The 14135-nt window shown below is 39.2% G+C and overlaps 1 protein-coding gene across 1 annotated transcript in view; it reads right to left on the bottom strand.

Annotated features, from left to right (window-relative positions):
• The window catches only part of LOC117517508 (transmembrane protein 47-like), a 28819-nt gene extending 15665 nt beyond the window's left edge, over nucleotides 1–13154 (bottom strand). The window contains exons 1-2 of the mRNA XM_034178538.1: nucleotides 12851–13154; nucleotides 5548–5688 (exon numbers count right to left, since the gene is read on the bottom strand). Coding sequence (XP_034034429.1) covers nucleotides 5548–5688; nucleotides 12851–13121 — 412 coding nt within the window. The 5' untranslated portion in view covers nucleotides 13122–13154. The remainder of the gene's footprint in view (nucleotides 1–5547; nucleotides 5689–12850) is intronic.
• Between the last annotated feature and the right edge of the window lie 981 nt (nucleotides 13155–14135).

The following is a 14135-nucleotide window of genomic DNA, read 5'->3' as shown; positions in this document are numbered from 1 at the left end:
CTGTCATTGCAGACGAGATCAATACTGCTATAACGAAACCTGTGATGGTTTTTGGACGGTGACATCTGAATGCGCATACATGTGTCTAGGGATGGGTATCGAGAACCGGTTCCTTTCGGGTATCGTTAAGAAATGAGTCGATCCACTGACATCAATAAGCTTTTTCCATAACCAATTCCATTATCCGTCCTTCAGAGTGGCTGTTGTTTTTGAGGGTGTTTGTCAAGAAAATGATCATTTCTCTACATTGATTACAGACTCTGCTGCGGGTCTGTAATCAACTTTTCTGCAGCGCGGCTTTGCTTTGAACCTTGAACCAATCGAAGCAGTGGTTCGCAGATTGAAGCAGTGCTTCGATCTATTGCTTCGTTTATTCATTTTTTTTTCTTTCACTTTATCTTATTTTTCCCCTGCTAAAACCCTATAAAGAGCATACGTCTGAGTATTATTTACCTTTTTTATGTTAAGCCGACCTGTTATGGTCTTCTGAAACAGTTGACAGATGTATTTTAAACGGGACCAATGCTAACATGTTAGCATGTCTATGGCATTTTCAATGTTAAAGTTAGCATTAAGCAGTTGCAGCTGTCAGCACGTTCCAGTGCATTTTTCTGTATAAGGGTTTGTTGTCATAAAAGCGTCAAATGTATTACAAATTGTAATATTTTTTAAATTTATTTTTGTTTATATATTAATAATAATAACAGTAACCACAACAATAATAGTGATAATAACTAATTTAATGATTAGTTATTATATAACATTTTAGAGAAAGAGACAAAAAGAACCTGAATAAAAACACAACAGAAAATATAAAACTAACAATGAACATACATAAATAAATACATACATACATGCATACATAAATAAATGTTTCCTGTGAACACCTAGTGACTCTTACATCTCCACTTCATCCCTGTTTTATTTAAGTTTAATGACAGTTTGTTTCGGTCAAACAATATTTTCAATGTGTGAATTTCTTCAGTGATTTCCTCCAAAACTATCTGCCAAGCTAGAAAACTGCTGCATCCTTGTAATAGCAGAATACCACTGTAATGAATTTGAATAAGGAAAGTTGTTTGGGTTTTTTTTTCCTCACCTAAATGGATGCTGCACTCACTGCAGTTTATTGTCTGGAATAGCCCCAGATTGCATTTCAGAGCTTCTAGAATTCAAACATTTTTGTGCGGGTGGTGTTGGGGGGTAATTTTGGGTTTCAGCTTTTTTTTGTTTTTCACCACTTTAATCCCTGAATATGTCAATCGTGAGTCATTTTGTGCGGATTAAAGTCACTAACTGGGCCTCCTGTCTTGTTGCGAGAAAGAAACGAGAATCATCCTCCATTCGCTCCAAACGCTGTGCGGCTCTCTGCCAAGTCAAGTTAGAACGACAGAATCCAATCGGAATTAATAACTTCAAAGCGAAACACCGTTTTGTTTTTTTATTTATGTCCAGAGATCAAGGATAAAGTGACCAATTTCATATTTATTTACTTTAAGACTCAATGAAATGCATAAAAAACCTGTAAAGCCTACTTTTAGTACAAAATTCATAAGAGGTATCGATAAGGGAATCGATAAGGAATGGGATCGATAAGCAGAATCGATAATGGCATCGATATCGATAAAATCTTATCAATACCCATCCCTACATGTGTCTGCATGCGTGTTGCTGTGTGGCAATAAGATGCCACGAGAAAGATTGCTTCTTTGCTTTACTGAGCACTTTACAGGAGAAGACACTGTGGGAACGTGGATGTAGTGTGATGTTGTGGTCCAGAGCTAGCCGGATTTAAGCATTCAGACCACAGTGAATCCCGCTCAAATCCAACTCAACCCACCTCCAAGAAAACAATCTGGCTTAAATCTGATTTGCGCCATTCAAATTCAGAGAAAAAAACATATCTGTCTTGAGCAGGATTGCAAACCTCAGACTGAACAGGGCCTCAACAATGAGAGACAGAGGTAAAGTGACCAGCTGTCAGTGGATGATTAACAGTGGCAACAGACAAATGGATGCTATGCCGCCAGCTAGGCGAGAAGTCTATTGTATGCAAATGCTGAGCGATGCAACATGATGACTGCCAATCAAAGTGAATCCATATGTTGGTTTACTGCTCAAACAAAGTTGATCCTAGATGGCAGAATACCCTCCCAGACAGCTGTATCTTTGTATAAATATGCCCAACATCCCCCCTTATATTATGTAAAAAAAAAAAAAAAAGCAAAAAATTAACTGTTTTGAATCTAAAAGCTATGTTTTTGTAACAGAATAATACCTTTGAGGTGATTTACAAGATATTGAACCATCGCTAATCAGGTGTTAGTAAGCTAACTATTGATACAGGACCGCCACCTTTTATTGAAACAAATCAATCAAACTTTGGTTCTGTCAAGCATGAAGGAAAACTTCATCATGACAGTGTCAAATTACTGATGTTTTCCAAACTCTCCATACCCAATTTGAATCAATCCAGTCACTTGTGATGTGAAATGCTGTTCTAGTATCCAGTCTAACTTGGAAATGTGTCACATCCTGGAAGCTACTGCCTCCTTAACACCTCAATGTTTTCCCCCCATTTTTACACAGCATATGAACTTCCTTTGTTTTGTGAAACAACGAGTGCTCTCTAACATCATTCCTGTGACCTTCACGCCACAACAGGACTGTTGTTTCCTTTAAGCGTCCAGGAACGAGAATTCTCTGCGGTAACCGTGTGGCGTCAGTGCACGTACTGTGCTCTCATCGTTGGCCCCTGCAGCTCTTTTCTGTGCGTATGAGGTGTCGCGGCGCTCTGGGAAGGCACTTTGTGTTATTGAGCCACAGACTCCACCTTTCCTTCCTGTAGGAAGGAGCACGTGGCTGTGAGGAGACATGACAGCAGCCCAAGAATGTGGCGCTGCCGTTGGAGCCCAGACTGAGCTGTCTGGCTGCTCAGGTCATGTTACTGGACAGAAAATAAATAGCACACAGCCGTATTTCTGCTCCTGCTGAGAGCTATCAGTCCGTAACGAGGCCTTTATAGCAATTACACATAGGAAACAATAACAGCAGGATTCCCACAGCCAGTAAATGGACCACAAACACTGCTCCTTTGTGCCTGGGTTACTTTTAAAGAGACAAAAACATGTTGTATTTTCCATGTCATTTTATGTTTTACATTATATACACACACACACACCTCACAATATATTGTCTAACCAATCAAAGCTTGTGGTAATCGGGAAAATGAACCACGTCAATATATGAACAAAGTTTCAACAGAAACCTCTTCATTGGTTTTCCAAAATAAAATGTATGAAGGCTTTAACAGTGCCTTCACACACACACACACACACACACACACACACACACACACACACACACACACACACACACACACACACACACACACACACACACACACACACACACACACACACACACACACACACACACACACACACACACACACACACACACACACTTTGTTTTTACAATGATGAACCCATCAAAGGACCTGCAAAATTCAAGACAATAACATCCTACAGCACTGTGTAAAAAGTAATTAAGCAACAATGCTGGAAAAAAATCTGAAATATATTGATAAAGAATGCTGACCATTATAAACTAAACAAAATAAATATTTTGTGACTACTCTACTCACCGTTAAAGCTAAATACTTTCTGTGATTTTACATAAAATCACATTAATTCATTATTTAATGATTACTTCCTGTTGTCTTGGGATGGAACCCTAAATTAACAATCAACTAAACTATCAAAAAATGTGTTACTCCCTTTAATATACCCTTTAACTTTTTTTTTTTTTTTTTTTTTTTAAAGGTAAATTCTTTGGACCATGTTCATTTTATTTTGAAAATGAATATTAAGAAAGTTCAAATTAAGACTTTCAATGATATACAAAAACATTTTTATACTGAAACACTGGTGTGCTCAAGAATATGGTACTATACACACACACAGAGAGAGAGAGAGAGAGAGAGGAGAGAGAGAGAGAGAGAGAGAGAGGAGAGAGAGAGAGGGAGAGAGAGAGAGAGAGAGAGAGACAACAAGCAAAAGTTTTAGTCAACAGACACTAATCGGTTCTTTTCCAGAATCATTAAGAAATTATTCAATCGACCGGCATCAATAGACTTTTTGCTTAATGATTTCCTATCGGTCCTTCAGAACAGCTGTTGTTTTTGAGGGTGTTTGTCGGGAAAATGATCATTTTTCTACGTTGATTACAAACCCTGCAGTGGGTCTGTAATCAACCACTTCTACAGCGTTGCTCTGATTTGAAGTTTGAAGCAATGAAGCAGTGCTCCGACCCGCTGCTTCGTTGGTTCGCTGCTTTTCAGAAGTAGCAAATCCGCTTCTTAACCTCTCTCAAAGCCATAAAAAAATGTCAATTGTGAGTCACTTTTGTGCAGATTAAAGTCACTAACGGACTCCTGTCTTGTTGTGAGAAAGAAACGAGAATCGTCCTCCGTTCCGTTTGCATAGCTCCAAATGTTGCGCGGCTCTCTGCCGAGTCAAGTTCGTGTCTGATTGGAATTAATAACTTCAAAGCGAATTGCCGTTTAACTCAAATGACACCTCTTTCCAAACACTGTAATACAAACATTAAACTGCAATCGATCAAAACTTTTTTCTTCCCAAAATGAGACGTCCTGCGCTGACGTGCAGCAGCCGGCTGAGTTCAGCTCAGAGGTATGGAGTGACATTCATGCCAAAATCTCTGAAAGGAAATACTTTTGACAAAAACTACAGATTTTGTTTATTTCTATTTATGTCCAGAGATCAAGAATCCAACATGTAGAGTTTATTTATGTCCAGAGTTTAAGGATCCAGTGACCAATTTCATATTTATTTAGTTAAAGACTCAATAAAATGTTGTTGACATAGAAAACCTGTAAAGCCTACTTTTAGTACACAGAAAAGAGGTATCAATAAGGTAATCGATAGATTAAAATCTTATCAATACCGATACGTAACTTATGTTTCTTTTATTTTGATAACTGACAAAAGTTGTACTGTGGTATGTGTGAAGTATTTTTATGCTGTTACATAATGTAAGCATTGGTTATGTCTCAGTAATTACAAGGTGGCTATGTGGAACAATGTGTCTTGAATGCTAAAAGTGCACTTTGATTACACGTTTCATATAAAGATCCTCCCTCTTCAGTGTCAAAATCTGCTTTCTTCCTAAAATGCATTTTGAAAAAAGTCTAAGTACAACAGAGCCCTGTGCGAGTCTGTGGAGCCTTTTATTTTTTCTCTACAATGACTTAATGTCATTGGTAAATCTGTAAATTCTGTGGGTATGATTATTTGGCCCATGACCCAGCAGCTTTCCAGACTCCACACCACAGAAAAACTGAGCTCATCCCACAGGGCTCACTGAGTTGCTTCTCAACCGCTCTGTTTCACGCGAGCATTATGTTTCTTTTCGGAAACTGTTGTGGCAAAACGTTTTTCTGTTTCCAAATCTGCGTGAGCCTGACGTGTAGGTGCACATGTGACTGCAGAGGGCAGATGAGGAGGTGTAGTAACAAATACGTACCTGCAGTGAAGAGGAACACAGCCACTGTGCGGTAGTGCCGTGTCTGTGTCCCCTGGCACAGAGTGATGAGTGCCACAAAAAAGGCCACCAGAGTCGCCACGGCGCCAGTCACCAGCAAAACCAGGGTGGCAATCTGCCAGTCTGCAAAACAAGACCGGCAAAGCCAATATAAATAACGGACAAACCCTCTGAAGTCTTACAAAGATCCAGCTTGAAGCTCAAGTGGGTTGGCTCTGGCTGTCACCATTTTGGGAATGCTAGACTCTACTGTGTCGGGTTGGGGAGACTGTGGGAAACCAGGGGCTCCATCTGGACTGGACTGTTCAGACAGCAAGCTGCTGTACTTATTGGACATTCTTTTCCTCATTTCCTTGACTGACTTGACCATGCTCATCAAAAGAGCTGTCTCTGTCCTGAGGGTTGAGCTAGAATCTGTGGTGGAGGTGTCAATGAGGAGGATGTTGAGGAAACTGCTCAGCATCCGGGACAGCACCTCCCACCCCCTGCATGCCACAGGAGGTTTTTCCTACCTGTGGTAATCAGACTGTATAATTCCTCCACCCTCTGCAGGATGAATATATACAATTGTATATAAACATTTGGGCACCCCTGATGATTTCCATGATTTTCCTTTATAAATCATTGGTTGTGTGGATCAGCAATTTCAGTTAAATATATCATATAGCCAGGGTTGGGAGGGTTACTTTAAAAATGTATTCCGATACAGTTACCTGTTGAAAAATGTAATCAGTAACGTAATCCAAGTACCATAATATTAATGTCATTTGATTACTTTCAATTACTTCTGGATTACTCCAATATCAACTATGCTAACAAAGACAAAAGAAACTAAATAGAAATAGTCTTGACCACATAGTACAGTTTATTAAGCAACAATAAAACTGTTTCTTTTACATGGCATGCTCTGTTTTACTTCACATTATGAATTAAGAGTGCCACAATATTGTTTTAAACACACCCAGTGTTCACCTTCTAAATTTTGAACAAAAAATGCCAAACAAATGAAGGATAATGAAAACTCAGGCGTGTGCGGATGAATTTGTAATTAAAAGTGGCTTGCAGAACAATATACAAAACAAAAAAAGTCTACTACTTGTTCAGTAAATTCGCACCATGTTTAACATATCAGTCTACTTATTGAACTTTTAAAATAAGAACAACAGCATAATGAAAACCATTAAGTAAATCCTGTCAGTAAGGAGGCGTGATCGCCATTTTAATTCCGGGCAAGTTAGTGATTTGCGTGCACAGAAGTTCAAGAAACAGGTGGAATATGCCGGAAAGCTGCGCATGTTGGCAAAGCTACAAACGGAGGAACAAGGAAGACAATATTTCCTTCCATAAGTAAGTGGTTTTGGTTCTTCTTGTCACTTTGTCCGTGATATTTGGATGATAAACAGCTGTATGTCTCCTGCCGTACCTGTGTCGCCCGATGACACGGACCATTAACTCTTCACTTATGTCTAGTTGATATTTTCCACTGCTAGACCAATGTCTAGTTAAAATACTTGTCATTAGTGATTAAAATGGTTCGACAAGACTGGGGATTTTTTTTTTTTTTTTGCACCTTAAAATAATGATTGCTATAAGGCTAGGTAACCTGGGTTTAACTGATTAAGGCATATTTTTGGGGACTGGGTGCAGGTATTCAAACTTATGTCTGACTTATAGTGTCAATATGACAAAGTGATCAACAAGCTCATTTTAATTTACATGCAAAGTCAAAACCACACACTAGCGAGGCAGATGTGTAAAATATCATTTTGTGTTTTGTATGAAAATCACAGAGACTAGGCTGATCAAAATTAATCAAATAATAGCTTATACACTTGACTGACCTTCTAGACTCACTCACACATCAATTTGATTCTTTTGTCTTTGCTGAAATCTTTGGCATTTCATTAGCTTTGCAGATATACTGTCTCATGTCTCCGTGGAGATTTGTGTTGATGATGCTCGGGTTTCTATGGCTGTTCGTACTAACACACTGTTGCTGTTTTACTTAATCCAAACACACGGCAGCCGCTCCTGCTGGAAAAATATAACACATCACCACCCACACGTTCAAAGGATTCTTGTGGAACGGCAGGTAGTTGAAATGAAAAATTCTAAAGCTTTCTGAGCCAGCGTTTGCACTGCGTGTAGTGAGGCACTGACAGAAAACAGACAAGTACTGAGGAGGAAGCGCCCTCCTATTGTCCCTCCACTGCCGTCTGCTTTGTGTTTTCGCTCTTTGATGTCACACTTATCAGTGTCAGACTCAATTCCTTTGTTGAAGCGAAAAAGCTCAGACAACAGTGGCTGCTGGGTATTTTCTTGCCGAGCTTCTTAATCGTTTGGCTTCAGAAAAGTAACATTTCCACAGGGACATATCTGAATGCAAATTTAGTCCGCACATTCTCCACAAATATGTCTGATGTCATGATGCCAAACTTGGCATGTAGCAACAAAGAAAACAGCTGCAATGATCCTGAAAACCTATACAGGTCCACAGCTTACAGCAAAGAAAACTGATCAGGCACAGACAAAGAACTGGATGGACAAGCAGAATCAATAATGGCACTGATAGATAAACTCTTGTCAATTCCCATCCCTAGACTGGGGCACGGTACACATCTAGTGTGACTGCTTGCCGTAGAGAAGCACGGATCTCAGATGCTGCATCAATTATGTGACGGTTCCACTTAATTACAACTATTATTACTGCTCCTTTGATAGCAATTCAATGAAGAACATCTGGGTTTAAAATGGATCTTTTCTCACTTTACTTATGAATGAGTATTGTCAGCAAACGAAAAAAAAGCCACAAAATCCTCCCTCATCATCTGCTGCTTCCTTAAAAGTCATGTGTGCAACACGATTGACTGATAAATGCCATATTGTATAATTTATCCTGCATGGCATGTGAGAGACCATCATGGCCTCAAAACAACTTGAAATATGCCACAAAGGCAGTAATGTTTGAATGATGTTCTTGATTATTGTGGTGCGGGAATATTGGGGCCAGATTTTATCACAGGCAAATTATACAGATTTCCCTGTAAACCATTTTTATTTTTTCCTGTTTTTTTTTTTTTTAGTTCTGCTTTTGGGCGGGTTTAATTGGCCAACTGACTGGTTTTGTCACAGAAACCTGGCAACCCTGTGTAGGACAACCCCTCTGTCTCAAAACCAGTCACATCATGATGACGTAAACATGGTTTGGCCCAGAACACATCATGCAATGAGACCAGAAAAACGCAAGAAAGCCTAGTGAGAGTATGTAAAGACTCGCATTTGTGATCCCCATCAATCAAACAAAAATATGCCTTTATCTGGTCTGATTATTGCGCTGCGGTTGGATTGGGACATCCCTAGTAAATAGCACTGTTCATTCCATTATTGACATAATGTTATTTATAGCAAACTAACTTACTTTTGTAGTAAAAACTGATGACTAAGTGAAGTAAATCTTTCAAGTTATCCATCTACAGTAGATGATGAACTGAATCAATCAAAACAGTTGATTACTTTTCTGGTGATTGACAAACGTTTTTCAGCTCTACAACCAATTTTCACAAAGAGTATTGAAAAGCTTGGCTGATGTGGAAATTAGAGTTCTCCGAGAGCACAATATCCCCTGCTGTCAAATGCTGCTTTGGTACAAGTGCTTGCTACATTCTAATAACATTTCAAGAACTTGTACAAATTTTCACAAAATTCATCCTAAATATGTGATAGTTGATTTCAGAATGCAGGCACCCACTCATGAAACTGTCAAGGTTTGTTAATCAAGGGCCATAAATCTGTCAAAATGTGTCAATCTTGTACAGTACTACAATATGCATATTATCAACCTTTAACAAGAACATCTACCAAGTTTCCTAAAATTCCTCCTAAAATGTGAGGAGCTGATTTCAGAATGCAGGTACCCACTCATGAAACTGACAGGGTCTACATTTGTTAATCAAGGGCCATAACTCTGGTAAAATGTGTCAATCTCATACTATATTACAATACGTATGTGTATTATCAACCCGCAACAAGGATTTGCACCACGTTTTCCAAAATTCCTCCTAAAAATGTGAGGAGTTGATTTCAGAATGCAGGCACGCACTCATGAAACTGAGCCTAGATTTGTTAATCTAGGGCCATAACTCTGGTAAAATGCACCCAATTCGTTCAATATGATAATACGTGTATTAACAACCTATAACAAGGACGTGTACCAAGTTTCATGAAATTCCTCCTAAAAACATGAGAAGAGTTGATACCCGTTTTGGGATGGACAGACAGATGGATGGATGGAACTTACAATGACATAATTGCCCTTTGGGCCTTTGGTCAGCAGGGGATAAAAAACAAACTGGATAGATCCAGGTTATAAAAACAACAACAAACCAAAGCAAAAACCCAACTTTCTGTTTTTATTTACACTATATGTACATGTGTAGAGCAAAGCAGACTGTGATGTTTTTCTGACTGGGGCCCTTCCTCTGCTGCTGTTTCACTGAACCATGCAGGGATCCACACCACAAACCCGCCTCCTGGTCAGCCCGACACATTCCACAGTGTTCAAGCGAGTGGTCACACAGAGGCCTCTGTGCTTTATAGCACATGCACCAATCTTTGTGACGGGATCTTTTTTAGATTTTATACTTTTATGGCAACAACTAATGACAGCATGACTTCATTTTTTTTTTACAAATTTAGTATTTACAGTATGATTCATTTGACTGCTGTTACACTTGTCTGCCATGTACACACCAACCAAGTGCTGGTACATTGTCCTGCATTTATGGCAGATTTCCTCTTCCAGCGTGAGGAAAAAGGGGACTGAGGGCTGTAAACACTGTTGTCACATGGCACCGTGCTTGACAAAAGCCATGGTGGTGATTCCAAACCTCTGTAAAAGCCAGACTAAACACACCAATGAAGTGCTTTAACAGTTTAGTTTATTTACATACCCATCTTTATTCTCTTTTGAAAGATTGTCCATTTAGCCTACAAAAAAAAAGTTAAATCAACAATGTCACTTCCACCAAATCAATATGTAAAGACAACTCTGATTCATTACATATTTTTGCAGTAACCAAGTTGTTGAATGACACTAGTTCATTAAAGCGGTCATGTTAGTTATGGGGAGGAGGGTCAACAATCCACACTGCAGTATAATTTAGACATCTTATGGCCTGCTAGTATGTCTGTATTTTGGATTTTTTTAAAAGAATCAAACTGAGCCGTTGGTTTGTTTTTACTGCCGTGCTACAGTATGTTGGCACTGCCTGTGTTGGCCTTTTTTCCCCCACCCTTGTGGGCAGCCCCACACACGGTACCAGATGCCATGATGCATATCAGTGTTTAAAAATCCACTGTGTTGTTTGATCACCCATAATTCTCATCTTTGCAAGCAGTAAATTAAACTGGTCCATGAATAAAAATGGACTTTCCCGTTTTCTTCCAACCCAGTCCATTCTGTGTGGAGTTTGCATGTTCACCCACCTCAACAAAACCATAAAGGTCAGCTGAACTGGAAACTTTAAATTGAACACAGGTGTGAATATGTTTGTCTATGTGTGCCTGGCGGCCTATTCAGGGTGTACCCCACCTCTCACCCAATGACCACTGGGATAGGCTCCTGCTACCTCACCTTCAACTTTATTACTATCCCAAAGGAAATTGATTTGCAGCAGGCATCAAGACATCACACATGAAGAAATAAAAACAAGTATAAAAAATTATACACCAAAAGTACCCCTACCATGCCAAACCAGAACTAAACATTAAACAGTACAATATGTGAAATCAAGTGCTGTACAAGGGCAAGAAATAAAATAAGAAAACATGAATAAATAAATAATTCGCAACTTACAGCTGTGAATAATACTAACACAATAATACCAGTCTCCCTTAACTGGAATAAGCATGTATAGAGAATGAATGCAGATGCACTCCTACACAGAAGAGGGGAGTAATGCAGCTAAATATGGTTTGCAACCTGCAAACCATACATACAACAATTTCTCCCTGAAGGCAGACTCATAATGCTCCATTTTAACCTCCAATTTTCAAAAGCTTCGCATCGCGCCATCGCCATCAGTACTGCTCCAACAATTTATTTATTAATTTTTTGCAGTGGATATTTTTCTTATCTGTGCCAATGGAAAAGAAACATAGCAGTAATCGGACAGCGATGGTTTCTCCGCGTGAAACACATGCATAGATTTACTTATGAAAGCGGAGTATAAATGAGCCCTTACGTTTTCGGAATGCTTTGGCTGAATGATCCAATCTCTGGGAAAAAAAATCTTACTAGTCTTGAGTAGTGCATTATCTTCACCTAGTTCACCATCGCCTCTTCTGCAGTGTAACTCCAACACAGAGACCAGAGGGTAAAACAGCAAACGTTTCTGATGATTCAGTTTAGATGCTGCGCCCATGTCTTACAATGGTACCAAACTCCCCCTTATTTATTCTGGTATTATAATATGTAACAAAAATGATGGTGACATTCTTATGTAAACAAAACTGCATGTAAACACAACTGACACAGTTTTATCCAACACCAACTGAATCGGACCCAGAACACATCCATGATGAACACCAGAACTGACTGGGAAGAAGTCAGTCTGTCTGTGTACAGGCGGGTCCAGCCAGTGTCACGCTTTTTTCTTTCATGCCCCTGTCACGAAATGAGTCACATTTTCGTGACATGTCTTTTTTTATTTTATTTTACCAGTTATAATCTACCCCTTCTCCTAATGCTAACCATAACATAAGTCTCTCCCTTCCCCTAACCCTAACTCCCCAGGACCACCCCCCCCCCCCCCCCCCCCCCACTGCCACTCCATGTTTCATGCCCCTGTCTCAAAATTAATTTGTGCCCCTGTAACATTGTCGCGATGGTATCAGAAATCCCAGATTAATTTACTTTTCATAATGCCATCACGAACTTCCGTGAAATTGGGTGGCGGGTCATGATGTTCAGCATCACTAAAAGACCTGAAAGAAGCCCCAAAACTTCCAGAGCGAAACAAGTTTTTGGTTAAATTTTGGTGGTTCTGAAACAAAGTTATGAGAAGGTAAACACAACAAATTCTAATGATAAATGACTGTTGAAATATTTACTATTACTTTCTGTTAAATCCTGTTTGATTAATAAAATATTTCAGGACAGCGCTCTGACTTCCACGCGCAGGTAAAAAAAAAAAAGTACTTAAAGTGCACCGTCTATTTAAAGAAAAAACTGCTTAAGTAAAAAAAAAAAAAAGTCGAGCATAAAGTAATGAGCGCGTGCTCGTACCGGAGGTGAGGGTGGAGAAGCAGCTCCACGGAGCCTCCTCCAGCGTCGCGTGCCGCACCTCCTCCTGGGAGCAGGACTCCCACAGGGACAGGGAGAAGTGGTCGGCGGTGACCCAGGACGGACTCAGCAGCGCCACCAGGTCCAGACACAGAGCCAGGAAGACGCAGAGCAGAGCGATCAGCTTAAAGGGCCGAAACACGATCACCTCGTTCACCGACATCGCGACAAACTGCTGCTGCTGCACGCGCTCACGGCCACGCTCGGTCTCCATCCATCGTCTTCACCGCTCTGCTCCCCCTCCCCCTCCCAAAAAACAAACAAAAAAAGTTACACAGGATGCAGACCTTACACTGGAGTTTCAAAATAAAAGCTCGATATGCCACTCCCCACTGACTGACCGGAATTATTTTCCAAATATCGAGATAAAAACAAAAAATACTGTCTTACAAAAATTATAATGATATTAGAAAGTGGTTCTTGCAGTGGTTTTGGCTGTGCAGGTTTTATTATAATTCCTCGATTTTAAAAACCAAATTTTAAAACAAGATGGAGTCTGTGATTCAGCACCAAAACAACCCACAGTATTTGTTTACTGTTATGAACGTTTGGTGTTTTTACAGTGGAGAATAAAAAAAAAAAAAATCATATAGGAATCTAGTCCTTTTGTGTTTCTACACAGTAAAATCACCAGTACTGTTTTACACTGGTGATTTTACTGGGTATGTGTTGTTTTATGCATTTTAGCAGATAAAACAGGATAGGAACTTAAACCTTTTAATACCTATTAATGACATTTAATTTTTTTAATATTAAAAAATTAAAAAAGCTATTTACAACATGTAAATAGCTTTTCTAGTTTTATACCATTTTTGTATTATACACCGAATTTTCTTAACTATGTGTGCTTGCACTGCTCACTTGTTTTACACTTTTAAAACATTGCCATCATTTATCTTGTATTCTGCTATCATTGTATGGTTTTGGTTTGTTGCTTTATGGATCGCAATGGCAATAGGTGTTTTACTTAATTGTGTTATCCATGCATTATTTGATGCACATACTTTGATATATACGTATGGCGCTGCACTAAATAAATTCAATCAATCGATTTTGTTTTTGAGGCCCACTGGAATTAAGTCTTGTTCTGTGTCAGAATTTGACATGTACTGTAATGTACCACTTTTACATTTGGCCTTTTTAGTACATGTTGCATTTCAAACCAGTCAATCAAAGAAAATAAAAAGATTGTAAGTTAATATTTAAATAAGGGAACAAGATTAAAAAA

This window comes from Thalassophryne amazonica, chromosome 9 (assembly GCF_902500255.1).
Source record: "Thalassophryne amazonica chromosome 9, fThaAma1.1, whole genome shotgun sequence".
Classification (NCBI taxonomy): Eukaryota; Metazoa; Chordata; class Actinopteri; order Batrachoidiformes; family Batrachoididae; genus Thalassophryne; species Thalassophryne amazonica.
The sequence above is the reverse complement of the archived record's forward strand: the minus strand, read 5'-3'. Positions and strand labels throughout refer to the sequence as shown.